The 27977-nt window shown below is 40.7% G+C and overlaps 2 protein-coding genes across 4 annotated transcripts in view; both read left to right on the forward strand.

Annotated features, from left to right (window-relative positions):
* Nucleotides 1-11458, forward strand: part of CCAR1 (cell division cycle and apoptosis regulator 1) — a 36397-nt gene extending 24939 nt beyond the window's left edge. For 2 of the 3 annotated variants that reach the window (XM_058189048.1, XM_058189049.1), the window contains exons 16-25: nt 169-354; nt 1810-2001; nt 2869-3102; nt 3427-3538; nt 4996-5078; nt 6470-6616; nt 8048-8168; nt 8734-8919; nt 10263-10468; nt 10582-11458. In XM_058189048.1, coding sequence (XP_058045031.1) covers nt 169-354; nt 1810-2001; nt 2869-3102; nt 3427-3538; nt 4996-5078; nt 6470-6616; nt 8048-8168; nt 8734-8919; nt 10263-10468; nt 10582-10641 — 1527 coding nt within the window. In that variant the 3' untranslated portion in view covers nt 10642-11458. Of the gene's footprint in view, nt 1-168; nt 355-1809; nt 2002-2868; nt 3103-3426; nt 3539-4995; nt 5079-6469; nt 6617-8047; nt 8169-8733; nt 8920-10219; nt 10469-10581 lie in introns of those variants that run through there. The other variant, XM_058189050.1, reaches the window with a different exon arrangement.
* Nucleotides 11459-18240: 6782 nt separating this feature from the next.
* Nucleotides 18241-27977, forward strand: part of STOX1 (storkhead box 1) — a 40491-nt gene continuing 30754 nt past the window's right edge. The window contains exon 1 of the mRNA XM_058189051.1: nt 18241-18945. Within this exon, the coding sequence (XP_058045034.1) occupies nt 18588-18945 (358 nt within the window). The 5' untranslated portion in view covers nt 18241-18587. The remainder of the gene's footprint in view (nt 18946-27977) is intronic.

A 27977-nucleotide genomic window follows, 5' to 3' on the forward strand; every position in this document is an offset into this window, starting at 1 on the left:
TAAGTTGCGTCTTATACTCCAAAAAATATGGTATCTAAATTTTATCAAGTTGTTTGTTTACTTACTAAAGTTTAATTTCATTTGTTTTAGAATGGATGAGGATGTGTTCCTTAAAATGTTTGATTATATAAACAGTACATGTCTCATTTGTGTATTTAAATTAATTAGGTGAATGACCTACGCAAGGAATTAGAAAGCCGGACTCTTAGCTCGAAGGGTCTGAAATCCCAGCTAATAGCCCGGCTAACAAAACAACTAAAAGTGGAGGAGCAAAAAGAGGAACAGAAAGAATTGGAGAAATCTGAAAAGGAGGACGAGGAAGAAGAAGAAAGGAAGTCTGAAGATGACAAAGAGGTGGACAGCTAGCAAATTAATGTTTATGTGCTGATCCATTTTATGTGTTAATTCATAATTAAGTTTTTGAATGGTTGTATGCGAGAGAAGGACAAGATTGTCAGAATCAGCCTTTTCCTGACTTGCTTAGTCTTTGAACTCTTAAAAATCACGAGAACCTGGGCTTAATTGTAGTGTGGTTGCTCCTCTCTCATTGTTGGTTCCTGTTAATGAAACTACAGGGCAGAAGGGTATTTGTTTCCATGTAAATATTTGTATACATACATATTTATATCAACAAGGACGATGAAACCATAAAAAGGAACTAAGTCAATTGTATTTACATTTATGATGTAAATTATAATGTAAATATAAATATAAATCCCTGCGTGGTGGCGCAGTGGTTAGAATGCAATATTATGGGTTGACTCTGCCCACTGTCCAGAGTTTGATCCTGACTGCTCAAGATTGGCTCAGCCTTTTATCCTTCTCAGATGGATAAAATGAGGATCCAGATTGTTGGGAGTAATATGCTGACTCTAAACCGCTTAGAGACTGCTGTAAAGCACTAGGAAGCGGGATATAAAGTGCTAGTGCTACATCTATACTAAACATAGTTTTTAACATAATGTAGATTAAAATAATAATCTTTTGTTTTGTTGCTTGATTCCAAATAGTTTATGTTGTCTAGGAATAATTTCAGTAAACTCCAATAAGCAAACATGCACCAATCTAAAAATGTGCCAGAAATACAGCAGTGTAAAAATGTCAGAATGATTGCCCAAATTTGCCATAAAAATCAAAATGGAAGTTAAAAACCTGCAAATCAATGATCAAACCTTTCCTAAAAGCCCCCTCATTCCAAACCATCCTGACAGCCTTCAAAAAAGCTATTAAGCAAAGGCACCAAATGCATCTCCAGAAGGACAGAATCTCACAGCCTCAGGTTCACCCCAGAGAAAGCCTGACTCTGGATCCACTTTCCCTCCAGTTGCTCTCAAAGATAGAAACCTTAACCCTCTTTTCCAGAGGCATGTCCAGAATTACTCTGGAGGAGCCAGGTGCGATGTCTCCTAGTACTACTATTTCAATGTCCAGGTGTTTTGTGGCTAAATAAAAATCTGAATTTACACTACTTATTTCTTTCATTGCATTGGCTATCCCAGGAGTCTGCAAACTTGGCTCTTTTAAGACTTGTGGACTTCAACTCCCAGAGTTCCTCAGCCAGCAAAGACTTGTGGATTTCAACTCCCAGAGTTCCTCAGCCAGCAAAGCTGGTTAAGGAACACTGGGAGTTGGAGTCCACAAGTCTTAAAAGAGCCAAGTTTCCAGACCCCTGGGCCATCCACACAGATGTCTTGTTTGGATGTTCCCTTCTCAGTAAGGTGGTGGCCCAAAACGTTCTCTCTCTTTTTTTCTTGTTGAGGTCATATAACATGAAAAGTTTCCATTCAAATTGTTTTTGCCATTCTTTAGGAAGAAGAGAGGAAACGGTTAGAAGAAGTAGAACGTCAGCGTCGAGAGAGAAGATACGTTTTGCCTGATGAACCCGCGATCATCGTGCATCCTAACTGGGCAGCCAAAAGTGGGAAGTTTGACTGCAGTATTATGTCCCTTAGTGTTCTGCTGGATTACAGGCTGGAAGATAACAAAGAACATTCCTTTGAGGTAACTCTTTCCTCATTTTGGTATTCCAGGAATTCCAGTGTTTGAGTTCCATCTGCTCCCATTACATTAGATCAGGGGTCTGCAAACTGCTCTTTTAAGACTGGTGGACTTCAACTCCCAGAGTTCCTCAGCCAGCAACTCTGGGAGTTGAAGTCCGCAAGTCTTAAAAGAGCCAAGTTTGCAGACCCCTGCATTAGATGAATGTTTATTTTTTAATTTAAAGGTGGACTCTTTTTGGTTTTGAGTTTTAATTTTATTCTACAGCTTTGTTTTTTAATGAGAGAGTGTCTGATGCCAGATTTAGGGGGGCGGGGGGGAAGGATTCTACTAGGAAGTTCAGATTTCATTACAACAGTGGTTCAATATTTGTTCAATTTTGACTCTTCTGTTTGTTTTTTTACAAGTATGGTAATAGGTGGTAGAGGTTTCCAAACCCTCTGACCACAATTGGGACTGGGATTTTGGTCACTAAGCGATCAATCACTAAGCAAGTCATGTGACCACACCTGATTTTACAAACATTTTTACTTCAATCGTTAGGCACATAACAATTGTCTGGTTGTTAAGTGAATCAAGCTGTCATTAAGTGAACCCATCTTCCCAAATTGACTTTACTTGTCAGAAGTCAGTTGGAAAGGTCACAGATCACAATGACGTGACTGCAAAATGTTGCAGAGTTTTAAAGCAAGCCATTTGCCAAGCATCTGAATTATTACCACATGACCACAGAGGTGACGTGACTGGTCATAAGTCACTTTTTCTGAAGCCATCGTAACTTGTTAAAAGAACAGCCATAAGGAGGATCTATAATATTTTACATAGGTATATAAAAGTAAAGACTGGTTCTTTTCAATATTCTTCCTTCAGGTTTCATTATTTGCAGAACTTTTCAATGAAATGCTTCAGAGGGATTTTGGTGTACGAATCTATAAAGCATTGTTGTCTCTTCCGGATAAGGAAGATAAAAAAGACAAAAAGAACAAGAAAGATGAGAAAAAAGAGAAAAGGGAAGAGCGAGATGATGAAAATGATGACCCTAAGCCCAAAAGAAGAAAATCTGGAGATGATAAAGATAAAAAAGATGATAGAGATGACAAAAAGGTTGGCATCATTTTTTGGGAAACAATTTGCCTCTTTTGTATGTGTGTTTACTATTTTTTTTTCATACACATGTTATAAAACCAACTTAAGCTAATATTGACAGTTAAGTATATTCAGATTTCGTTTGGTAGGAATTCCCAAGTGAATTTCTTTCCCTTTTCAATGTTAAGTTTTAAAAGTGGTATATAAGAAAATGCAATTGTTGCTTGTTTGCTAAGATCTTGAGAGTTTCAGAACCTTATTTGCATGCCATTAACTGGTTCATGGAGGTTTAAATAATTTTGTCCAATCATGATTGTATTAATGTTTTCTGGTTATTTACAGAGGGAAGATAAAAGGAAAGATGATTGTAAGGACGATGATGAAATGGAAGATGACAATAACCAGGAAGAATATGATCCAATGGAAGCTGAAGATGCAGAAGATGAAGATGATGGTATGTTGAAGTTAAAAGGAAAAGAATTTTCTGTTGTTTTTTTTAAGTTAAAAGGAAACAGAACTTTGAATTTTGTGATACAGTTGCATCTAGTATGTGGGAAAAAGTGTTTTGGCGTTCTATTTATTTAAGAAAATTTACTCTCACTCTCAGTGACTGGGCAACTTACAAACATAAAAATCTCATATAAAAACAATAAAAAGTGATAACCTCCCACCTTGCTTAACCTTATTGAGCTAAAAGCAATAAAAAAGAACTAGTATATTTTTATTTTTGCAAATGGTGTTAGCAGAACCTCTTCTTTTCCTTTCGTAAGGGAAAAGTCCTTATCCAGTTGAGAAATATGTATATCTTTGGAAATACTTAACAATGTACAGTGAAGTAAAATAAAAATAAACAGCAAAAAGAAAGTATATCACTATATACAGTCATGTGAAAAAGAAAGTACACCCTCTTTGAATTTTATAGTTTTATGCATCGGGACATAGTAAAAAAATCATCCGGTCCTTAGCAGTTCTTAAAAATAGGTAAATACAACCTTAGAAGAACAACACCACATAATATATTACACTGTCGTGTCCCACTCCTCCGACAGCCGGGTCGGGGAAGTCCGTATCAAGCGTGGCCGCAAAGCCTCTGCAGCTTTGCCAAAGTTCTGTCAGAGTTCTCAGGGCAGGCGGGAGACCAGGATGTGACTTCAGCAATCCAAATTAGACTTTGCCTGACTCAAAGAATGCCAGAAAGCAGATCCTTTATATAGGCCATGGGGTGTGGCTCCATGACTCAGCACTTATCCAGGCCTGCCCTTCCCTTCCTTTTGCTGACGTCGCCTTTCCATTCTCCGGAAGCGTGGATCTATCCACTGCATCGTTTCGTCCCCAGCTGCCGGCAATTCCAGCTCGTGGCTGGCTTCAGGCGCACATGCTATCGGTGGGAGGTTTGTTTGCTCAGTTTGTCCGGGCATGGTGCCAGGGCTGGGGGCTGGAGGCATGCCAGGACATTCTTCTGCACTATAAGTCTCTGGCTGAGATAGCAGGAGATGAGAGGGGCCCGGCTGTGGAGAGGGGGGCGAGCGAGGCACAACATACACCATGTCATCATTTTTTAAAGCCAAAATGGAGAAGCCATATGTGAAAAACTAAGTATCATATTTTTTGGACTATAAGACACACCTAAATTTAGAAGAGGAAAACAATAACAGCCTCTTTTTCAGGCTTTTTTGGCCTGTTTTCAGACCTTTTTTCGGCCTATTTTCGAGGCTTTTTTGGCCCATTTTTGAGGCTTTTTTGGGCCCTTTTCAGATCATTTTTCACAGATCCAAAGGTTTTTCATGTTTTCCTTTTGTATCTTTTAATTCTGATGCTATTTGTTCAATAAACAAATATTAAAAAATAAAAGTATATATTTTGATAGCATAAAATGTTTTGAGTATGCAAAAAACTATTATGTTTTTATAGATAGGGATGATGAGGAAATGAACAGACGAGATGACAGAAGGGATGGAAATCGACATTGCAAAGAGAGGGCTTCTAAAGATAAGGTATGTTTTTTATTTATTTATGAATTTGATTTTTATACCATCTTTATTACTGTTTACAAATAACTCAAGATGATGACTGTACCTAATATTCCATTCTTCTCCAATTTTCTGCACAACAACAATCTGTGAGGTGGGTTGGGCTGACAGTGACTGGCCCAAGGTCACCCAGACATTTTCCATGCCTCAGATAGGACTAGAACTCACAGCTTCCTAGTTCTGGCTATCAGCTTAACCACTAGAAGGTATTTGGCTCTGTCAGGCTTAATACTATTTCATTGCCTTCCTTTCAGCAAAATACTGCAGCTAGATATAACTCCATTGTTAATTTGCATTATTATTATTTTTTATTATTCTATTTCCAATCCACTTTATCCACAATTTTGGTTCCAGTATGGGGAGGCTATAGTGATGTAACTTTGGTGACCATTTTGTCCTATTTTGGATTCCTTTCAACTTGCAGTTTTCAAGTATGTGGTTAAGGTTTCTGGAGAAGGATGCCTTACTCCATTTGGCTGAGTAACTCTCAAATCTAGAAGTGTCTGGAGACAATTGATTATCTGGACTCAGTAATGTCAGATTTGCACCATGGATAGATAACAGAGTGCTTGATTGTCTTATATGATATTTCATGTTGGTACATGGATGGAAAGACCCCATGTTGCTATTTCACTAATGAATGTGCTTTCATTCTGTTTAATTTAAAATTTGTGTTTAAAGTGAAAGCACTTTTCCATTTACATGGAATGGCAGGCAAATAATTCTGTCCCATAATTAGTGTTATAATTTGTTTTCAGAAAATAGGTTAATTGCTAATGCTATTTTCTTTTAGCTGGTAGGCAAGAATTCTGAATATTTTGCAAAAACATTTTGGACTGTCACTTTTTCTGGTTTTATTTTTTACTTGGTAAAACAAACAAACAAAATGGAAAGGAATACATATACATACATGGACTAAACCCTAGAGTGAAGATTGAAATGAAAATATGAAGATTATGAAAAGATATTTAAGAAAGGCCGTCCCCTCCCAAAAAATTAAAGAAAGAATGGTAGCTCCTCCATTCCCTTTTCCCCCAGCTACTAATTTGCTAGTTAAATAATTTTATAATATATTTTGGACTCATTTCTAGTTGGATGGTTTTGATTATTTTCTAAATGTGTTTTTTCCCAAAAACTACACATTAAAAAGCTTGCCTTTCTATGTAATAAGTTGTATATAAGAGAACAATTCTTGCTTGAATTTGATTAATTTTTTGCTATAATAAGTGGAGGCTTTTCATTGCTTAGTTCTTTAATAGTAGTTAGTATTATACTATTGTAGTAAGATTTCCTATTATAAACTAATTCAGTAAACAAATGTATTCACAAAAAATGGTTATAAACTGTGTTTTTAGGAAAGAAACAAGACCCAGATGATAACAATTAATCGAGATCTTCTGATGGCATTTGTTTATTTTGATCAATGCCATTGTGCATATCTTCTTGAAAAAGATTTGGAAGAGATATTGTACACACTTGGACTACACCTCTCAAGAGCTCAGGTGCGTTGTTGTTGTCAACTCGCAAAGCATCCCTGGCCTGCTCTCGAGTTGCCATAGGCAAGGGGGATGGGGAACCGACAAAGGAGTATGGCAGCCAAAGAAAGGAGCATATTCCAGACTTATCTTTCTTAAGGCTGTCTTTCAGGGTTACCCACAGCGGCCGGAGGGGAGTGATCTCTACAACTGGCAAAATTGCTCAGTTGGCAAATGTGATTGATGACACCCTGGGGGAAGGTGGGAAACAGGGTCATGATTAGGGCTGTAAATTACATGGGGTCAGAGTTGGCTTCATTTGGGAACCTACCAACATAAAGCTTCTAATAAATAACTGGATTTCTTTTGAAGCTTGGCTCTATCCTCATGATTTAATTAGGGCATTCGGTAATCTTTGACAGTTGTAATCTTTGTTTCCTGGCCCATTTACAACCATTTATGACTTTTGCACTGTCCCTCAGTCATATGATCACCATTACAATCAATATGCCATTATGCTACGTCTGACCACTGGTTCTCTCCCCCCCCCCCCACATGCATCTGAACAAATTGATTGGAGAGAAAAGGATTGTAGGAGAGTAAGCTGTTTGCTCTTCTATGCATTGAAAGCAATGTGATCACTCCAGCAGCAGGAAAGGATCATGCAAAGGAGAAATTACCTAGAGCCATGATGGCGAACCTATGGCATGCGTGCCAGAAGTGGCTCGCAGAGCCATCTCTCCAGGCATGCGAGCAGTCGCCCATTGCTCTTCCGGGTTCTGGCGCACTGGCCAGCTGGTCTTCAGGCGTGCAGGAGCGCCAGAAACCAGAAGACTCAAGTGGCCGGTGCACATGCCCGTGCTGGAAACCGGAAGTTCATCTTCTGTACATGTGCCGGGTGGCAGTTCTTCCGGTTTCCTGCACTCGGTGCCAAAAAGATTCGCCAACCCTGGCCTAGAGAAATCAGTTGCTTTTTTTTCCTGCCCACCCACATCACATAGCAGAGAGGAAGAAAAAGAGAGAGTACTGTAAGGTGCTTGATAGAGCACACATGGATTCCAGGCTACAGCCTGATCACATTGTTTTCAATGTGTACAAGACAGTAAGCAGACACTCAAGAATTCATGAAGAATGGGAGTGGTTAGGAGATAAAACCCAAAAGGTGTGAAACTAGTCTTGTCTCTTTCCAGCCTGAAAGCAGAATGGTGGTTATGTGATTTCCCATTTAATGACTGTTTCACTCAGTGGTAGAATTGGCAATCTCAATTAAGGTCATTAAGTGAACACTACCTGTGGTCTTGTTGAAGACCAAATCTTAGGAGAAAAATATTTCATGTAAAAAATAAATCCATTTCAAGTCAAAAATTGTGTAAATTGTTTGTTGTACTTATTCTATGGTATCTTTATTGAATAAGACATAGTTATTTAAAATAATCTGTCTTCTTGTATTAACCTTAGGTTAAGAAACTACTTAGTAAAGTAGTACTTCGTGAATCTTGCTTTTATAGAAAACTGACAGATACTTCTAAAGATGAAGAAAATCCAGAAGAAATGGAAAGTCCAACGGAAGAATTGTTTGGTAGTATATTTTTTATTAATAAAGATATTTCAAATCTGGAATACTTTCAGCATGCTAATTTTGATTTTTTTTGTAATGGTTATCACTGTCTTGATTGCTGTTAAGTTATGCTTCTAGTTTGTGTTTCAGAAGTTCATGATTATTTTATAAATTGAACGGATGTTATATTTAAAACATTTTATTCATTTTGAATGTTTTAAAAATGTTGAAAAAGCATGGTATTAAAAAAATTAGAAACAAACTGAAAAATTAGATAATAAATATAAATTCTCGGGACTATTGATAGTGATAAAGATTTTCTGTTTATTGTGAGTGAACAACAGGCATTAAGCTTCCAGACATTTGAATATACAAATCAAGAATAGATATGCATCAATAAAAGAATAATAAAATAAAATATCAGTAATATTTTTATATTTCTAGTAAGAAAAATATATTTTTGGTAAACAGAAAAACAAATACATAAAACCGAATTAACTGGAGGCTAAAAACATTTTATTGCACTTATTGGAAATAACACTTGGTTTTATTAAATTGTAATAATGATAATTCTTAACTCCTATAGGAAACAGGCTGCTTCTACCGTCTCCTGCGATAAAACAAGAATCCAAAACCTCAGAAGAAAATGTCGGTCTCATTGTCTATAATGGAGCCATGGTGGATGTGGGGAGTCTCTTGCAGAAATTAGAGAAGAGTGAAAAAGCACGAGCTGAAATGGAACAGAAGCTTCAGTCACTGGAAGAAAAAACAGGTGAGAGTGAATATTTTTTTTTATTAATTCAAAAAGCCTTAAGGCATTATATCTCTGAAAGAATTGGCTGGAAGAAGAATGTATGAAAAACAAATTCAACTATTTGAAAGTTGGGTTGGTTTGGAGAAAAGAGAACTTCTTCGGCTAGCTGTCATATCATTAGATGCAACCCAGGAATAACTGTTACAATAACTTTGTGTGTGTGTGTGTGTGTTTATTATAAGCAAAGAAAGCACAATACAATGGAGGCCCAACAGAGACTTAGGGTCTTTAGAGTCCTTACGGTCTTGCGTAAAAACGGGGTGGAAGAACAACCGATGACCTCCTTTTCCACAATAGAAAGCGTCCTCACTTATTACATCACGGTATGGCATGCCGGTTTGACAGCCACGGATAGAAAAACATTACAGAGGGTGGTAAGCACAGCACAAAACGTTGTCGGCTGCCCCCTGATACCACTAGATGAGATTGCTAGGGCTCGCTGTCTTAGAAGTGTGAGGAAAATCCTCAGGGACGACTCACACCTTGGTCAGCCCTTCTTTATTCTCCTACCATCGGGAAGGAGATACAGAAGCATAGCCAGCCGCACAAACAGGCTGAAGAACTGTTTTTATCCGTGGGTTGTCAGATTCCTGAATGCGAAATAACATCATAACTACGTAGTACGATGGACTTGCAGGGCTGACGCAATGTGGAACATGTTGACACTGGTGCAATAAAACTGGGTGTTTTGTTAATATGATTTATTGGGTTAGGGATTTTCTGTCTTCACTGTGAGTTGTGTTGGGGGTGTGCACCGAGGGAGCTCAACCAATCTCATACATTTGTTGTACACTGACAATAAAGATTTGAAAATAATATTTTTCAAATGGATACTGTACTTCTGATATGTGTGCCAATTAACAAATGGAGTTTCACTTTCTGAGTCAGGTTAATTACTTTGAATAGTCTTGCCCTCATTTTAACTAAAAAGGACATAATGATAGCAAAGTCATTAGAGCTAGTTTGGTTTAGAGGTTAAGACATCAGTTTAGAAACCGGGAGACTCTGTCTTCTGATCCTACTTTAGGCACAGAGCCAACTAAGTAACTTTGGAGCAGTCCCTCCCTCTCAACCCTAGGAAAGAGGCAAGGGAAAACAACTTCTTGTCAAGAAAACTGCAGAGACTAGTTCTAGGAGTCAACACTGACTCAAAGGCACTGCATGTCCTAAAAAAAACCTTACTAATTCTGTTTTACAGTCTAAGGTATCAGCCTAGTATTTTACGCCTTTGTCTTCTGTAACCATTTTAACGTTTTAGAAAGATGCAGTTTGAAAGATTACAAATCATTCCATTTTTCCAGATGAAGATGAAAAAACTATATTGAGTTTGGAGAATTTAAACAAAAACCTCTCGGCAGAAATTAAAGAGGTTAAAAAAGAGCTCAGCCAGCTGCAAGAGAATCTGAAGATCTCAGAAGATACAAACCTACAGTTTGAAGGGCAGCTGACTAAGACCATCAAAGGTTTGGCAACCGTTATGGATGAAATACACATGGTTCTTAAGAAGGTAAAGCTCTCTGTAACTCTTCTGCAAAATTTCCTGAGAATAGGAAAAGCAGAATGTCTTAATTTTGGTTATTGTAGCTTTTTCACTGATAACACTGTCTTCTCTTTCTATAGGATGGTGTGAAGAATGAAGATAAAGATCAAACATCCAAAGAAAATGGAGCAAATGTATGACAAACATGCTGCTTGCTGGGGGGAAAAAAAAAGAATGTTACATAATGTAATATAAATCATGAAACTGGAGTGTATGAAAGTGATGCATGTTTAATTTAGTAGTATAAATACCTTAGTCCAAGCAAGGTTGTATAAAGTTTTATAAATGTGTGAGCCTGCTTCAAAAGATTGCTTGTAATTCACAGCCCTCGATTTGTTAGACACTCCTTGAGTGGAAATAATTTTGCATTGCAAAATGTTTTAGGGTAAACTTGGTTATAATTTTAATGCTAATAAAGTTCATCAACTTCATGGAAAATAGCAAGTATTTAATTACCAAAAGTTTCTTTTTAAGATTTAGTGCAAACATTTTTCATTATTTATAGAGATGCCATTCTTAGGTTTTATTTCAGACTGTTTAGGGTTTTTTAAATAAAAAAATCGGGTATATAAATCATAGCATGCTGCTTAATTTTGCCAGTAAAGATTTTTAAATACACTCTTGAATTTTTGTCAGAGTTTTTCCCTTTGAATTGTGAGTTTTCTTGGAAGTTCTTATTACTGTTTTGATGCGCAGTAATTGAGGAAAAGAATAAGGAAAGTATAGAACATTGATAAATTGGGGTTTATATGAAAACATATTTGTTTTATTATGCATATTTTGTAATCTTTGAAATGTTCTATCCCTACATTAATATATTAGCAACTTTTAAAAATTTTATGAGAATGTACAATTGACTTAAGACACAACAGGCCAGTAGATGTCAGTATAATGCTTTATTTGGAAAAAATTGCTACTAGTTTTATATTGGCTTTCATTAAATTGGCTATTTACCTTCCCAGTGTTAATTTCTTAAGACTGTCTTCCAATGAAGGTATTATATGCATTTCACACAAGTCATAAAATATCTAAATTTAAGCTGTAACCCAGCATTTTTGTTACGTTAACAACATAATGTGGTATGGAAGAGTGCTATACTTGGGGACAAGTATTTTGAGTTTTCTCAGTTTGAAAGGAGTAACTTAATATGAAACTTGGAATTAGATGTAAAATAGGTGCTATAATTACGTAGCTACCAGATTAACACCATGTTGTTGGTAGCTTAAAAGGCAGAAGCCTTAAATGTCTCAGATTGTTCTGTTGGGCTCCTTGACATCAAATACTGAATTGACTGTGAAAGCATTTTGAATAAAAACTTCCCATTCCCAATCAAACTGATAATGTTTACATTATTACCTATTTAATCCAGAAGAGCAAAATTTTAAATAGTGACGCAATGCAATGTAAAGCTCGAAAGAGACATTGCAGGCCACATGAAGCAAATGCCGTTTTCTCCATTTCTCCCACAAGGAAGGTTTCTCTGAACGTCATCTTGCAGCGAAGTGTTGCAAAGTTTGTGCAAGCATCTTGTACAGCGCTGTCTGTATTGAAAGATGATGGCCTTGGGGGAGGTCATGTAGTCTGTAATGTTCCCTCAGGCACTTTCATCTGGGAGAAAACTTCCTTTCTCACTGAAGAGTTGGCTAGCAAGTTTCACTAAGGGCTAGTTCAGTGCATATAGAACTTTTACCCATGCTGACTAAACGTGCTGAGGGAAAGAACGTTTCCATTCTACAAGGCTGATGTACAGGGTTATTGTGCTCACATACTCTTCCAGTACCTATTGGGCAAAGCTCTTTGGCCAGCCCCAAAAATGTCTTTAACACATTGTGAATCAGACAGGTAGGAGGAAACGGTTATCTCAAAAAGGGGAAAGAGCAGAGCGTTGATGTTACAACATCTCAAAAGAAATGGAAAGAGAGAAGCATGGGAGGAAATGCGAGGATAAATGCAGGGAGGTGTGATTTCAACAGGTTAAGAGTAATGCAGCTGAAAGGAGACAAATATAATGGGGCTGAGGTTCTAAAGAATGCAAATGCAGTAAAGGAATGGGGGAGCTGCAGAGGAAATGGTTGGGCTGAAACCCCAGCATGAAAAACGTAAAATAGCAGCAGCCTTTGGGCGTTACTGAATAGGACAAGCCAGTAACATGAAAGCCCACAGAATTGCTCCCTGCAGGATTGCTACATTTCAAAGAAGTGTTGATTTTTCACATCTGGCTCATGATTTTTCTTTATCTGCAAATCCTGAGTGGATTATTCCTCAGTAACAAAAAGACACCAGTTTACTGGTTACCTAAAATATCATTTAATGGTAAACTATATACGAACGACCATTTGTTTCTTTTGTGGTTTTATAATCCTACAGTAATATTTGGAAATATGCAGAAGCACAAAACTAAAAGCAGAAAAGCAGGAGGGGGCTAAACAGGCTGCTCTTTATGTACTTTTTCAGCTTGACAGTATTAAACTCTTATTAAATTCTAATCACTTTTTAAGAATGACATATCCAGACCTGCAAACCTTTTATTTAGATAAAATATGGGGTGCTAAGTGATTCGCAACCCTTTCTTATTTTGATGCTGTCTAAAATATTTTCTCTACAGTAGATACTTTCTATAGATGAGACATTAAGTTAATATGCTATTTAAGTATTTTTTAAATTAACTATAACGCAGCTCTTCGTGTTCTGGACATTGCTTAATTAGGCAAATTTTCCTGTTTCTCACTTTCTGCTTTCCTTCAACTATCAACCATCATTTCACCTTTTCTGTTTGCTTTTTTTAATGAAGTCTAATGAAATTCTTCAGGCATTCTAGTTAACAGCTGGAATCCATTATTTCTAGTCTTTTCCTTCATATAATGGTAATGGAATATTTATGGATTGATTATTATTTTATTTTTGTAAACAACTCAAAGCAGTGAACATACCTAATACTTCATCCTCCTATTTCTCCCCCACAACGACAACCCCTGTGAGGGAAGTTGGCCTGAGAGGGAGTGATTGGCCCAAGGTTCCCAGCTGGTTTTCATAGCTAAGGTAGGACTAGAAGTCATAGTCTCCAGTTGTCTAGCCCAGGGGTCTCCAACCTTGGAAACTTTCAGACTTGTGGACTTCAACTCCCAGAGTTCCTCAGCCAGCAAAGCTGAATTCTGGGAGTTGACGTCCACAAGTCTGAAAATCGCCAAGGTTGGAGACCCCTGGGCTAGCATGTTGCCTTAACTACTAGAGTCCCAAACGGGTTGTTTTATTGTGGTTGTAGCTTGTTAGTCTGATCATTTTATTTCTATTAGTTTAAGCTGCAATTTTTGGGAAAAGAGTTATGAACTGAGTTAAGTTGGGAACTAGCTCCTCGTTTTGCTGATTGAATTGTGCTTTTTTTTTACAATCCATTTTGGTGATTATTATCTGGTCATGGGCAGAATAGTCCCTTGGATTGGTGGAAGAAAGTACCGTATATACTCGAGTATAAGCCGAGTTTTTCAGCACGTTTTTTGTGCTGAAAAACGTCCCCTCGGCTTATACTCGGGTCTATACGGCTTATACTCGAGGTTTTTTTTTTTTTTTAAGCCCCTCGGCTTATACTCGAGTATATACGGCTTATACTCGAGGTTGTCCTTTTTCACATTTTACCGGACGGGCTGGGAAGCCCTGCGGTGCAGTGAGAGGCGGGCGGGAGCCGCCAGCCTTCTCAGCTGAGGGAGGGAGGCTTTCCCCAACCGGTAGGTGCCTCATTTCCCACCCTCGGCTTATACTCGAGTCCCCAGTTTACCCCAGTTTTTGGGGTAAAATTGGGGACCTCGGCTTATACTCGGATCGGCTTATATTCGAGTATATACGGTATTTGCTATAAATATTTATTTTTTGGCAGAATTTTGTGACTAAATTAGAGGACTAGCGAAATGCTGTGGACATAGTTACTTTGGACATGGTGTACTTGAACTTCAGTAAGGCATTTGATAAAGTAGACCACAACTTACTTCTTGGTAAGCTAGAAAAATCTGGGATAGACAGTATCATCACTAGATAGATTTGTAACTGGCTACCAAACCGCATTGTGTGCAGTCATTAATGGAATTACATATATGTGAAAGGAAATAAGCAGTGGGGTACCCCAAGGTTCCATTTTAGGCCCAGTACTCTTCAACATGTTAATAAATGATTTAGATGAGGGAATAGAAAGGAAACTCACCAAATTTGCAGACAACAAGCTGGTAGGAATAGCCAACAGCTCATATGGATCTTGATAGACTTGAACACTGGGACCTATCCAACAAAATCCCTTCCAGCTCTGTTATTCTGTTAGTTTATCTCCTTTATTTCATAAGACAAGGTCAAATTGTGCTGTTATTTCAGGTGCTAGATTGGCAAGGTTGATTGGCAGAAATTGCATCACAATGCAAGCCCCGCCCCTTTGGTGTCAATGTCACAGGCATCTGCCAAAGGGATGAAGTTTGTATTGCCAGCCTGCTATGTCAGCTTGCCTTTTTTTGGGGGGGGAGATATGCCCACATCCCATAGACCAGTGTTTCTCAACCTTGGCCACTCGAAGATGTGTGTTCTTCAACACTCAGAATTCTCCAACCAGCTTTCACAGGTTGAGAAACACTATGTAGACCCACTGCTTTCAGAACAAGCAAGACAAAGGAGAGAGACTTCTCCCAGATCTTGCAGTTTTGCATCCTAAATAATATTATTGCAAAACTGCAGCAGTAACACTAATCTTGGTTTTGATGCTCTGTTGCTCCTTCATTACATAATAATAAAAGTAGGCATCTGAATTCTACTATACTTGCCTGCCTTTGCCAGCTGCTTTCTAGCTGTGAAGTATTTTCTTAAGAAGGATGCTACTACAGCCGATAGGAACCCTGCATTTCCTCCCTAATGCCAGGCTGCTGTGCCATGGATCCTGTTGCCTAGCTGGTATAGAGGTAAGTGTAGATAACTATAGTCTTGAAAAAAGGGATAACGCAAGCTTGGGAAAGAAAAAACGAAAAAAAAGCACCCCTTTTTAAGTGGCTGGAGGAATTCTTAAGAGTTAAAGCGGCTGAGGTTAAGAAACATTAGAAAGTAGCATTTCTGTGATCCTTGTATTGTCTCTTTCCTGAGCTGGCCTACCTCAAAGGGCTGGCACTAGGTGCCCTCCAGAAGTGTTGGGATAGTAAAGGCACCCAGTTGAGGAGGGATGATTTAAAAAGGCTCCTAATTGCTCAGAGAACACAAGCATGGCCCATACTTAACAGTATTCTACTTTTTAAGAAGCATTCAATGGTGCTTCAAAGGATGGTTAAAGGGGCTACTGTCTCTACTCAGTCCTGCTATTTTAGATCCTAGGGAGCATGGAAACCCGTTTCCTCATAAGCAATGCTCTGGTCATCAATATTTTTCTGCTTTCATGGTGTTGTGTCCGCATGTGCGGGGCGTGCAGGGGTCACATGCATGTGCGGGGGGCGTGAGCATGCAGGGCACATACGCATGTGAAGGGCACGTGCGGGGGCACGCATGCGCGGGGCTATGCATGCATTGCATTTTGAGGATTCGGGTGCACACTTTGGACATTCCATCTGGAAAAGGTTAGCCATCACTGGTATAGGCAGTCCTTGACATATGGCCACTTGTTTGGTCATCAGAATTACAATGACTCTGAAAAAGGTGCCTTACAATGTGTCCTTGCACATACATAACAGCATCCCATGGTGATGTGATCAAAATTCAGGTGCTTGATAACTGGCATGTATTTTACAATGGTTGCAGGGTCCTGGGATCATGGAATTACCGTTTGTGACGACCTCAGATGGCTTCTAACAAGCAAATCAGTGGGCGAAGGCAGATTTGTTTAAGGGTTGTGTGACTCAATGGTAATGATTGGCTTAACCACCATGGCAAAAAAAGGTCATAAAATTGGGCACAACTCTCTTAACAACCGCTTTGCTTAGCAACAGAAATTCAGATCCCAAAATACCTACAGATGTGTTTCTGTCTACAGTTGCACTATTCCTATTGGGTGGGGGGCAGCAGTAAATTTTCAATTTCAAACCTTTATTGTCAATGCACAATGTGTACAATGAGATTGGCTGAGCCTCCCTTAGTGCACCGTTCCCCAACACATCTCAATAACTCAGTGAAAGAAAATCCCTAACCCAGTAAATCATACTAACAAACACACAATCCTCTATACATATGTGCATACATTACATTATATTGTGCCAATATGAGCACTTTGCACATTGTGCCCGCCCTGCAAGTCTATCATACTACATACTTATGTTATGTGGCATTCAGGAGTCTGACAGCATAAAAGCTGTTCTACTCTAAAGAGTAGGGTACGGTAGGGTAGTAGAGTAGAGTAGAAATTTAAATAGAGTTCCTTAGAGCAGGGGTCTCCAACCTTGGTCCTTTTAAGACTTGTGGACTTCAACTCCCAGAGTTCCTCAGCCAGCAAAGCTGGCTGTGGGACTCTGGGAGTTGAAGTCCACAAGTCTTAAAGGGACCAAGGTTAGAGACCCCTGCCTTAGAGTATTTATAAGAGGCAAGGTGGCACAGTGGTTAGAGTGCAGTACTGCAGGCTACTTCAGCTGACTGCTAGCAGTTCAGCAGTTCGAATCTCACAAAGCTCAAGGTTGACTCAGCCTTCCATCCTTCCGAGGTGGGTAAAATGAGGAGCCAGATTGTTGGGGGCAATATGATGACTCTGTAAACCGCTTAGAGAGGGCTGTAAAAGCACTATGAAGTGGTATATAAGTCTAAGTGCTATTGCTATTTATAAATAAATACTTTATTTAGTGACCTTACTCCCCCATCTTTCCCACACCCGTTTCTACTCAGGGATGTTTCATCTTTTTGGTCATTTTTGCAGGTCATCTGAGTTTTGTAAAATTGCTTTTTATTCTGTCAGCCATTTTTTCCCCCGAGAGTCTCCAATGGTTAACCAACGGGCAGATGCCCCTCTTCAACCTCTGAAAAACCTGCGTGGTCATCCTCACATTCACTAGAAGGGTTCTTCTTCTCCTTCCCTTAGTCCAGGGGTCTTCAACCTTAAATATTCAAAAGAGCCATTTGGACCTGTTTCCCACAGAAAAGAAAACACCAGGAGCCACAAAACCTGGGTGGGCGTGGCCAACACAATGTCACTCACTTCCACCAGTCACATGACCCCCCCCAGCCATGCCTACCCAGCCAATCAATAGGGCAGAGAACCAGTTGTTAAAGAACACCTGGAACCACAAAATCCTTTTGACATATCTCTCCCCTCCCTCCCTCCCTCTCTCTCTCTGTATCTCCCTCCCTCCCTCTCTGTATCTCTGTGTCTCTACCCTGGCCGCTTCTCCATCCCTCATCACCCCCCTTACCTTCTCAGGCCAGGCAAGGAGTGACTGGGAGGGGAGGGCAAGGAGCGGGGACCAGCCAGTGGTGGGATCACCTGACAGGGAGCCACAGCAGAGGGCCCAAAGAGCCGCATGCGGCTCCGGAGCCGCAGGTTGCTGACTCCTGCCTTAGTCATAACTCGGTGCATCGTTATCCCCCCGATTCCTGGGGTGCAATGTAGCTTTCCAAGAGACGCTGAGCTCTTTTTGACTTAAAAAGCTAACCAACCAGCCCATTAAGATTTCAGGCCAGGCAAACTTTTGTGTTCCCTTGGGACTCCCTCCCCGAGCGCAGCCTATTGATTGTATTGCCTACCGGCGGGGGAACGAGCGTTCCTCACCACCAGCCTAGGATTCGCTTCAGATGAGGACCCGGCGCAGAAGCTTCGGCGGGCGCTCGGCCGCCCGAGCAAAGGCCGCGTGAGCCCCGCAGGGACCAATGGTGCGCCTCGCAGACGAGAGCGCAGTGCAGCGCGGGCCAGCCTCCCTCCCCTCGATTCCTTCTTCCAGGTGCTTCGGAGGGCGAGCGAGCGACCGCGCAATTCTGGCTCCGGGGCCGCCGCCGCCGCCGCACAGCACAGCAGCTCGCCCCGCTGCCCCTCGCTTGGAGCCGGGCCAGCTTTATCCCCGCCCCTCGCCAGGAACAACTCAGTTCCCTTGGTAGCAGCGGCGGCGGCAGCGGCGGCGCTAACGGGCACAACGGGCAGAGCGCGGCCCGCAGCATGTCGCCCTCCGTGCAGCTGGCGCCCAGCTCGCTCGCTCTGGTCCTGCGTCGCCGCCCGCAGGGGCCCCGGGAAGCGGCCGGAGCCGAGGCGGAGGCGGCGGAGGCTGAAGCTGAGGCGGACGGCTGCGAGGACGAGGCGCGCGGCGCGGCCGTCTTCCAGGCGTTCCGCCGCGCCAACGCCGCCTGCTACTGGAACGCCGGGCTGGCGCGCGCCGTGGGGCGGGTGAGGCTGCAGGGCTGGCTGCGGGGCGGCGTGCTCCTCTTGCAAGGCCCCCCGGCGCCCCTCCAGCTCCTCCGCGACGCCTGGCTCCGCAGGGCGCTGAGGGCCCCCAAGGGCTTCCACATCCGAGCCGTAGGTGAGTGAGTCAACGAGTCAGCGAGCGCCGAGGAGCCGCCCCGCGCTGCCCCTTTCAGACCTCCCCGCGGGGTTTGTGGAGGGGGGTCCGGCGCGCTCCCCCTGCCCGGCCTTTAATCTGGACTCCCCCGGACCTTAATCCTGAGGGAGGCGAGTTGGGGTTCGGAAGCGGCGCAGGCGAGGAGCGGCGTTGCGAGGGGCTGCTGAGGAGTTCCTTCCCCAGGGCCAGGCAGCGCTGGGTCTCGGAGGGAGGCTTCTTCCCGCTGAGTCGGGGCTCGGAGGGTTTTTCGTTGAGTTTTTAAAACTCGGGTGGGGTTTTTCAGGCGTAGCTGTGCAGGGTGGCCCGGCTTCTTCTCCCCCCCCCCACCCCCGGCCCCATACATATTGCTAAGATGAGCGGGAAGGGAGAGGAGGGGAGGCTTTTCCGGTTGAAAATGACACTTAAGGACCGCTAACTCTTTGCTGCATGAATTTCGATATCCACAGAATAGATTTATTTTACTGGCCAAGTGTGATTGGACACCCAAGGAATTTGTCTTGGTGCATATGCTCTCAGTATACATAAAAGAAAAGATACCTTCATCAAGAATTCTAAGGTACAATTCTGAGAGAGAGAGAAAAGAGAAGAGAGGAGAGGAGAAGAGAAAAGAAGAGAATTTTTTATTGGCCAAATGTGATTGGACACCCAAGGAATTTGTCTTGGTGCATATGCTCGCAGTGTACATAAAAGAAAAGATACGTTCATCAAGAATTCTAAGGTACAATTCGAAGAGAAGAGAAGAGAAGAGAAGAGAAGAGAAGAGAAGAGAAGAGAATTCTTTATTGGCCAAGTGTGATTGGACACCCAAGGAATTTGTCTTGGTGCATATGCTCTCAGTGTAATAAAATAAAAGATACGTTCATCAAGAATTCTAAGGTACAATTCTAAGAGAGAGAGAGAGAGAGAAGAGAAGAGAAGAGAATAGAATAGAATTTTTTATTGGCCAAATGTGATTGGACACCCAAGGAATTTGTCTTGGTGCATATGCTCTCAGTGTACATGAAAGAAAAGATACGTTCATTAAGAATCATAAAATAGAATTACGGTAATAAGAACACTTTGCATTTCTGAGGGTTAGCAATGAAGGATGGTCAAAAGTCCTAGGTAAGCGATATAACAGGAAGCACTTGTATATAGTTATAAAGGCTGATAGATAGAAATATATATAGTAATTTATTTATTTATTTATTGAATTTATATTGCCGCCTATTTGCCCATGGAGACTCACGGCGGCTTACAGAATATAAGACCACATTTAAAACAATAAAAGCTTAAGAAAAAGAATCAAATAAATTAATATAGTACAATATTGATAACAAGGAGACACATATTGGTGTGGGGAATAAATCACAATAGTTAGGTTCACCCATTGTACTATGTTGTGCGTTGCTTATGGCATCGGGCACTATTGCCTGATATATCAGAAAAGATGGGTTCCCATAACACTAATTCAGAACTAACGGAACATGTTCCATTTCACTACCATGTCTGAATCCAAATATGATGAAAGCCCACATGTTGCAAGAATGCCAGACCATCGCATCTCTAAACAGCTCCTCTACAGTGAGCTGTCTCAAGGAAAGCGCTCGCACGGGGGACGAAGGAAGTGATACGAAGACACGTTGAAAACCACCTTGAAGTCCCTGGATATTGGCACCACCTCCTGGGAAACCCTGGCACAAGATTGATCTACATGGCGCATGCTAATCCACGAAGGTTGCCAGACATCTGAGGACAGAAGAACAACCACAGCACAAGAGAAGCGAGCACTCCGCAAAGCCAGAGCTGCAAATGGTGCAACAATGGTGCCCGCACATGTCTGTGTGACGTGTGGCAGGACGTTTCGTGCCTGTATAGGCCTTACCAGCCCCCTGCGGACACATCGTGGACAGCCCACAACCTGTTAGATGTCAAGGTCCTCTAATGATGGATGAACATCATTAGTAGCATATCTACGTCCAGGGTAAACTGCAGTAGTGGTTCTTAGATCCATCAGCCTGTTTTATCTCAGCAGACTTCTAGGGACTGAGTACAGTACTCAGTTTCTTGTTCATGCTTGGCAGGTACTTGAGGCCTTGAGAGAGACACGTGCAAGAATGGTTTCCTGCTATGCAAAGTACAGTAGACAAAATTGCAAGCTCCTGCTTGCACTTGATCATAATGGGGCTGGAAGGGACCTCGATGGTCTTTCTAGCCCAATCCCCTGCTTAAGGATAATGACCATGTGGTGTGAGATTATTCTTGCTCTCATTCTTGCTTATTTTATAGCTTTTTTGTTTGGTAAAAGAAAAAAAAACCCTATCAAGTCCACATTGCATGAATGCTTTATGTCAAGAGTTTTGCGTTTTACAGAAAATAGCTATAGTGAGACCAGAGCTTCAACAGGCATGGCAGCCAGGCCAATGGCTTTGAAGACCATTTGGGAATCCTTTGGGTTCTCTAATTTGCCAAAGACAAAACATTTTAATGGGCACATTGCCCTTGGGGATTATGTTAGTCACTGCCAATGCAAAATTGACTAGGAAGTTAATTCCATATGCATTTAGAAGAAACAGAGTCTACATGTCATTGTCATAATGCATACATAGCATTAAAAACAAAATTAGAATATTTTGTTTTCTGGGATATTACTGGGGAAATGCTATCCGGTCAAGTATTTCTAGAACTAGAGAACTGGTAACTCTGATAATTTTTCAGAAGGTCAGACCAGGCTCAAGAATTAACTTTGTGTATTCCATGTATGTGTGATCTGGGAAAATCGGTTTGATTTAAGGAATGGTAGCCAGCACTCTGATTTATTTATTTTTTGCCTTTGACTGCGCAACATTGGACATCCCTGCCAGTTGTGTACCAGCTGAATTGGAAAAATGCAGGAACGGAAGGAGTGGACTGGTCTTGACTAATGACCTTTGGTTGCTGGCCTCAGGATTGAAACAAGTGAATAATTAGTTGAATTTCCGTAGAGCACACTTGTTTACAATGTCAGCGGCAATATATGAAGTATGCAGAATGAGGCTGGACTCATAACATTTTGCAGTCATGAGAGCATGTTGATTAGAATTAGTAGATGGCTTATAGCCATTATATAGAAGCCATTAAACATTACTCCGATAGCCTCCCAGCCTTCCCCCAGAATTCCTCAGCCAGTCTGTGCAAAATGCTTGGGAGACCGTTAGAGTAGTGATTGCGCAGTCAGGAATGATGATGACACACACATTCTTACCAGGAAAGCTGCTGGTCTGCGTTTAATAGCATTAAAGCTGGATACAAGCTCATAAATTGAGACCTATTGCAGATAAGATAGATTCTCCTAATCAGAGAAAAAATGGGCTCTGGAAAAGGAAGTCAGTTGTTATAGGTGAGAGACAACTTTGCATAAAGACATGGCACTCTTAAGGATTCAAGTTTTGCATCTAGACTAGAGACTTGGGTAGCAACTCTTGTCAGAAATGTATTTGTTGGCTTCAACTGGCGTCAACAACAATATCAGCTCCTCATGGATTCAGACCTATTCATAGTAACACATTCCTTAACATTGCTTGAGATGGTTCTTCAAGAACCTTCAGAAGTTGTATTTGATCCAGAATGCATCATTGAGGGTGTTAGTGGATACTCATATCTAGAAGGAGTAAGCTGTTTATATGTTCGTTTTAAATGCATTAGGTACTGTCTCTTCATACCAGTCTGCCTCCAGACTGCCATATGATCCATAAATATAATCATCAATTTAAGACCATCATAGGGACCAGAAAATTAGTTTCTAAGGGGTACAGTCATTATGTGAGGCATCATGTGACATTCCAACTTTTACAACCTTTTTTGCTGTGATCGTTAAGCGAATCGACATAATTAAGTAAGCCATCTTATAACTGTGACTTGCAACTTTTCCTGCCAGCTTCCCTATTGATTTTGCTTGTTGAAACTGGGTGGGGAGGTACAAATGGCAGAAAGGCTTGCCTTCAGAAGCTATGGGTGCTTCATCACTGGAGGCTTTTAAGGACAGCCACTTTCTGGAAAGCTTTCTCCTGCTTAAGCAGGGATTTGGATTAGAAGATGTTCAAGATCCCTTCCAATTCTTGTTATTCTGCTAAATTGTGGAAGTCCTTGCTTGTGATGATAATGTCAGGTGATGTACTGCCTATGTAGAAAGGTATTGATGTAGATTTTATTTAAATAATTATTATAATTATGCTTAGACTGCTTTTCATCAAAAGCAATGCCTAGTCCCAAAGATGAATAGCTGTTGGATCTGCTTTCGTTTATTAGATAATCTTTCTCTTGTATAATGTCTTGTTACTCTTGCTTTTAAAGGATTCTAAAATTGTGCAGTATTGTTTTAACTGATTGTTAGCTTCTAGGGCTAGTACACGTGCAGTACAGGTAATCCTCGACTTACAATTACTCATTTAATGACTCTTCAAAGTCACAATGGCAATGAAAGAAGTGACTTATGACCCTTTTTCATACAACCATTGCAGCACCCCCATGGTCATGTGATCAAAATTCAGACGCTTGGCAACTGGTTCATATTTATGACGGTTGCAGTGTCCTGGGGTCGTGTGATCACCTTTTGCGACCTTTTGACAAGCAAAGTCAATGGGGAAGCCAGATCCACTGAACAACCATGTTACTAGTTTTAACAACTGCAATGCTTCACTTAACAACTGTACAAGAAAGGTCATAAAATGGGGCAAAACTCACTTGACAAATGTTTCTCTTAACATAAATTTTGGGCTCCATTGTGGTTATAAATTGAGGACTAGAATAGAATAGAATAGAATTTTTATTGGCCAAGTGTGATTGGACACACAAGGAATTTGTCTTGGTGCATATGCTCTCAGTGTACATAAAAGAAAAGATACGTTCATCAAGGCACAACATTTACAACACAATTGATGGTCAATATATCAATATAAATCATAAGGATTGCCAGCAACAAGTTATAGTCATACAATCATAAATGGAAAGAGATTGGTGATGGGAACTATGAGAAGATTAATAGTAGTGCAGATTCAGTAAATAGTTTGACAGTGTTGATGGAATTATTTGTTTAGCAGAGTGATGGCCTTCGGGAAAAAACTGTTCTTGTGTTTAGTTGTTCTGGTGTTCAGTGCTCTATAGCGTCGTTTTGAGGGTAGGAGTTGAAACAGTTTATGTCCAGGATGCGAGGGGTCTGTAAATATTTTCACGGCCCTCTTCTTGATTCGTGCAATATACAGGTCCTCAATGGAAGGCAGGTTGGTAGCAATGACTACCTGTAGTGGGGCATGGATAAACTTTTAAGAAAAGGTCCAGCCATTCTGGTGGCACAGGCTGATTAGCATCTATGATCATGCAGTTGTGTGTGTGTGAGGACATGGAGAGGTGCAGAAAGGACAACAGGATTTTTCTCTTCTTTGGTGTGGGAGCTAAGTGGGATCTGACTTTGGAGCTTTTGAGAATCTCCTGCTGCTGTTAATTAAAAAAGAGGAAAGCCTTTTTATTTGAGCTCAGGCATCTCCTCCAGAGACGCCTAATGACCTTAGATAAACAACCCACCTGTTTTTTTTTCTAAAAAAAAAAAAGAGGGAAAAATATAGCCGCAAATAAAATTAGAATCTCAATTACATTAACTATGTCAGCAGTCTGTGTTGTTTTAATAAATTATAAGTTTTGTATAATTCTCAATCTTAAACCCAGGCTCTTAACCATTTAAAATTGTATATTTTTACTTCAGTTGGCAAAGATTGATCTACTTAAGATTACAAAATGGGAGGTTTGTGCATTTTTGTGACACCTACATATAAGTAAAAGTGTAAGAAACTTGATTCCGCAGAAAGGAAAGCCAAATGCTTTCCTTCCTTTGATAAGTACAAACAACAACTCTTTCCTTGATCCTGCAACTGGATCCACAAGGGGGGCCTCAGCACACATATGGCTGCCAAGAAATACAATTCATCCAGTGTATTGGTCAGGAAGAATTTTTTGCAAGAAGAAATCAAGTGGTTTCCAATTAAGTTCTGGGGATTTGATAAAAAAAGAAAAAGAAAAGGATTGCAAGATATTTTTAATGGAACTTTTCAGAGGAGAGAGGCTGAAAATTCACACTTTTGAGATCTATTTATTTAAGCGATGCAATCCTTAAATGCAGTAATTTAAAATGGCCCTATTTCTTAGGTTGGGCTCAGACCTTGATAGTCTTCAGATGTGTTTGGGTTATAAGAGTTGAATTCTGACTCAGCTGGGGAGCATCAGGTTAAGAAGTTTGTTTTATGTCATTGTACCTGAGTAGACTTTGGTAGTAGGGCAGGGCTGTCAAACTTGCAACCCGTGGGCTGGATACTTCACATGCTGCTGGCCATACCCACCCCCGGTTTAGCGAAGGGATAGGTCACGTGATGACAATGTGTTGTCGCGAGTTTGACACCCCTGGACTAGGATTGATGTGATTCCTTCGTGTGAAACAGTGAGTGGAAACAAACCCTTAATTCTTTGAGGATTATTTCCCTTGCTCTTGTTTCTTGCTTAACTTGAGAATGAGAATTTTGAAGAATTGTCACATGAAATTTGGGGGAATCCCAGCTTGATAAACCTACTAAACAATTCTTAGGAAAAGTGCCATGTTGAAAAAATGAACTGCTGTATTTTTCGGAGCATAAGACGCACCTTTTTCCCCCCAAAAAAGAGGGTGAAAATCTGGATGCGTCTTCTATTCCGAATGTAGCCCCGCCCAGCTTCTCAAACAGAGGTTTTAGAGACTGAAAAAAGCATCAGAAATGAAGCAAAGCTCTGAAACAGAGCTTCAGAAAAGAACCCCCCAAATAGAGCTTCAGAAAAGAAGCCCCCAAACAGAGCTTCAGAGGCTTTTTTTCTGAAGCTTTGTTCCGGAGGCTTTCAGAAAAGTTTTTTTCTGAAACAGAGTTTCAGAGGCAGGAAAAAAAAGCAAGGCACAGAGCTCACAACCAAGGAACCTGTTGCTAAAATTCACCTCTGGGAACAGTTGATTGGGGGTGTTCCGGGAGGCCGATCCACCTGCCAAGCCTTTTTCTTATTTTCCTCCCCAAAAATTAAGGTGTGTCTTATACTCCGAAAAATACGGTAAATCAGGATGCCTTTACTAAATAAATCTTTAGTACTGATAATAAATCTATTTGTGACTTCCAGATGAATTCAAGTACTTTTCAACCACAGCCAACATGGCAACAATAAGTGATGATGGGATACACAACTAGAGGATTGGCACTTTTCCATCTAAAATGCTTATATGAAGCTGTTTTTCCCCTTAGAGAAATTATGTCTGGTCTCAGAAACTCCCACTTAAGATGATGAAAATGGGCATCCAGTTGCTTCTTTCAAAATATTAGATGACAGATCTAATTCTGCATTTTAGTTCTCTTTGAAAGGGAGTGAATGAAGTGCATCAGTTAAAAACTGATTGAGAACAGAGGCAGAAGAGAAGAAGTATTTGTGGAGATCCCAAAGGTGTTTTTTTCCCCAAAAGGCAACTGGACATTCTTGATTTTTTTCTTTGAAAATGTTTTGCTTTTCATCCAAGAAGCTTCTTCAAATTCTAACTGACTGATGGTGAATGGAAAGAAGCTTCTTGGATAAGAAGCAAAACGTTTTCAAAGAAAAAAGCACAAAGCCCAATTGCCTTTTGGGAAAAAAAAACATCTTCGGGGTAATCATGACGTGGATGACTGAGAATCTCCATAAATGTATCTGTGGAGATGCAATACTGGCAATCGGTTCACTTTGTGTACAGATTTAAACTGCCTCCAGAGGTTGCCATTTATTTTGCATTGTAACAAGAAGCACAAAATTCTGACCCTACGTTAGCATTTGTGCCTAGCTAGACGTCCCAGTAAAAGCCATCCATAGCAATTTGCCTTTACCATTGTCAAAGATTTCTTGTGCCCAAGGGCATCCATCAAGAGCAATATTTTTTTTTTGACGGTGTAGCTCAACTACCGTATATACTCGAGTATAAGCCGAGTTTTTCAGCACGTTTTTTGTGCTGAAAAACTTCCCCTCGGCTTATACTCGGGTCTATACGGCTTATACTCGAGTTTTTGTTTTTTTTAAAGCCCCTCGGCTTATACTCGAGTATATACGGCTTATACTCGAGTTTTTTTTTTCTTTTTTTCACATTTTACCGGACGGAAGCCCTGCCGGTGCAGTGAGAGGGCGGGGCGGGGGAGCCGCCAGCCTTCTCAGCTGAGGGAGGGAGGGTTTCCCCAACCGGTAGGTGCCTCATTTCCCACCCTCGGCTTATACTCGAGTCCCCAGTTTACCACAGTTTTTGGGGTAAAATTGGGGACCTCGGCTTATACTCGGATCGGCTTATATTCGAGTATATACTATTTCCATTTTGAAGTCTACTTTTATTTAAATAAAAGTAAAAAAAAAATTCTATGGTGACCAATGCTAAGGACTGGTGAGTTTGCTGCAGCTCATGAAAGCTTATGTAACAGAATAACAAAGTTGGAAGGGATCTTGGAAGGTCTTCTAACCCAACCCCCTGCTCAAGCATGAAATCCTATACCATTTCAGACAAATGGTTGTCCAATCTCTTCTTTAAAACCTTCAGAGCACCCACAACTTCTTGAGGCAAGCTGTTCCATTTGTTAATTTTCTAACTGTCAGGAAATTTCTCCTTAGTTGTACATTGGATTTCCCTTTGATAAACTTCCATTCATTGCTTCTTGTCTTGCCTTCTGGTGCTTTGGAGAATAGCTTGATCCTCTGTTCTATGTGGTAGCCTTAGATATTGAAGGACTGTTATCATGTCACTCCCAATCCTTCTTTTCATTAAACTTCTTCTTCTTCTTGTGCCATATCCGTCATCGGACATCGGCAATCATGTTGGCGATCCGATCTTTATCAGCAGCTGCACAAAAAAGTGTTGCTGAGTTTTGTCCAAACCAGTTCCTTAGATTTTGAAACCATGATGTTCTTCTTCTGCCTGGACCTCGTTTGCCTTCAATCTTTCCTTGGAGGATTAAGTGAAGGAT

The sequence above is a fragment of the Ahaetulla prasina genome, chromosome 6 (genome assembly GCF_028640845.1).
Source record: "Ahaetulla prasina isolate Xishuangbanna chromosome 6, ASM2864084v1, whole genome shotgun sequence".
Taxonomy (NCBI): Eukaryota; Metazoa; Chordata; class Lepidosauria; order Squamata; family Colubridae; genus Ahaetulla; species Ahaetulla prasina.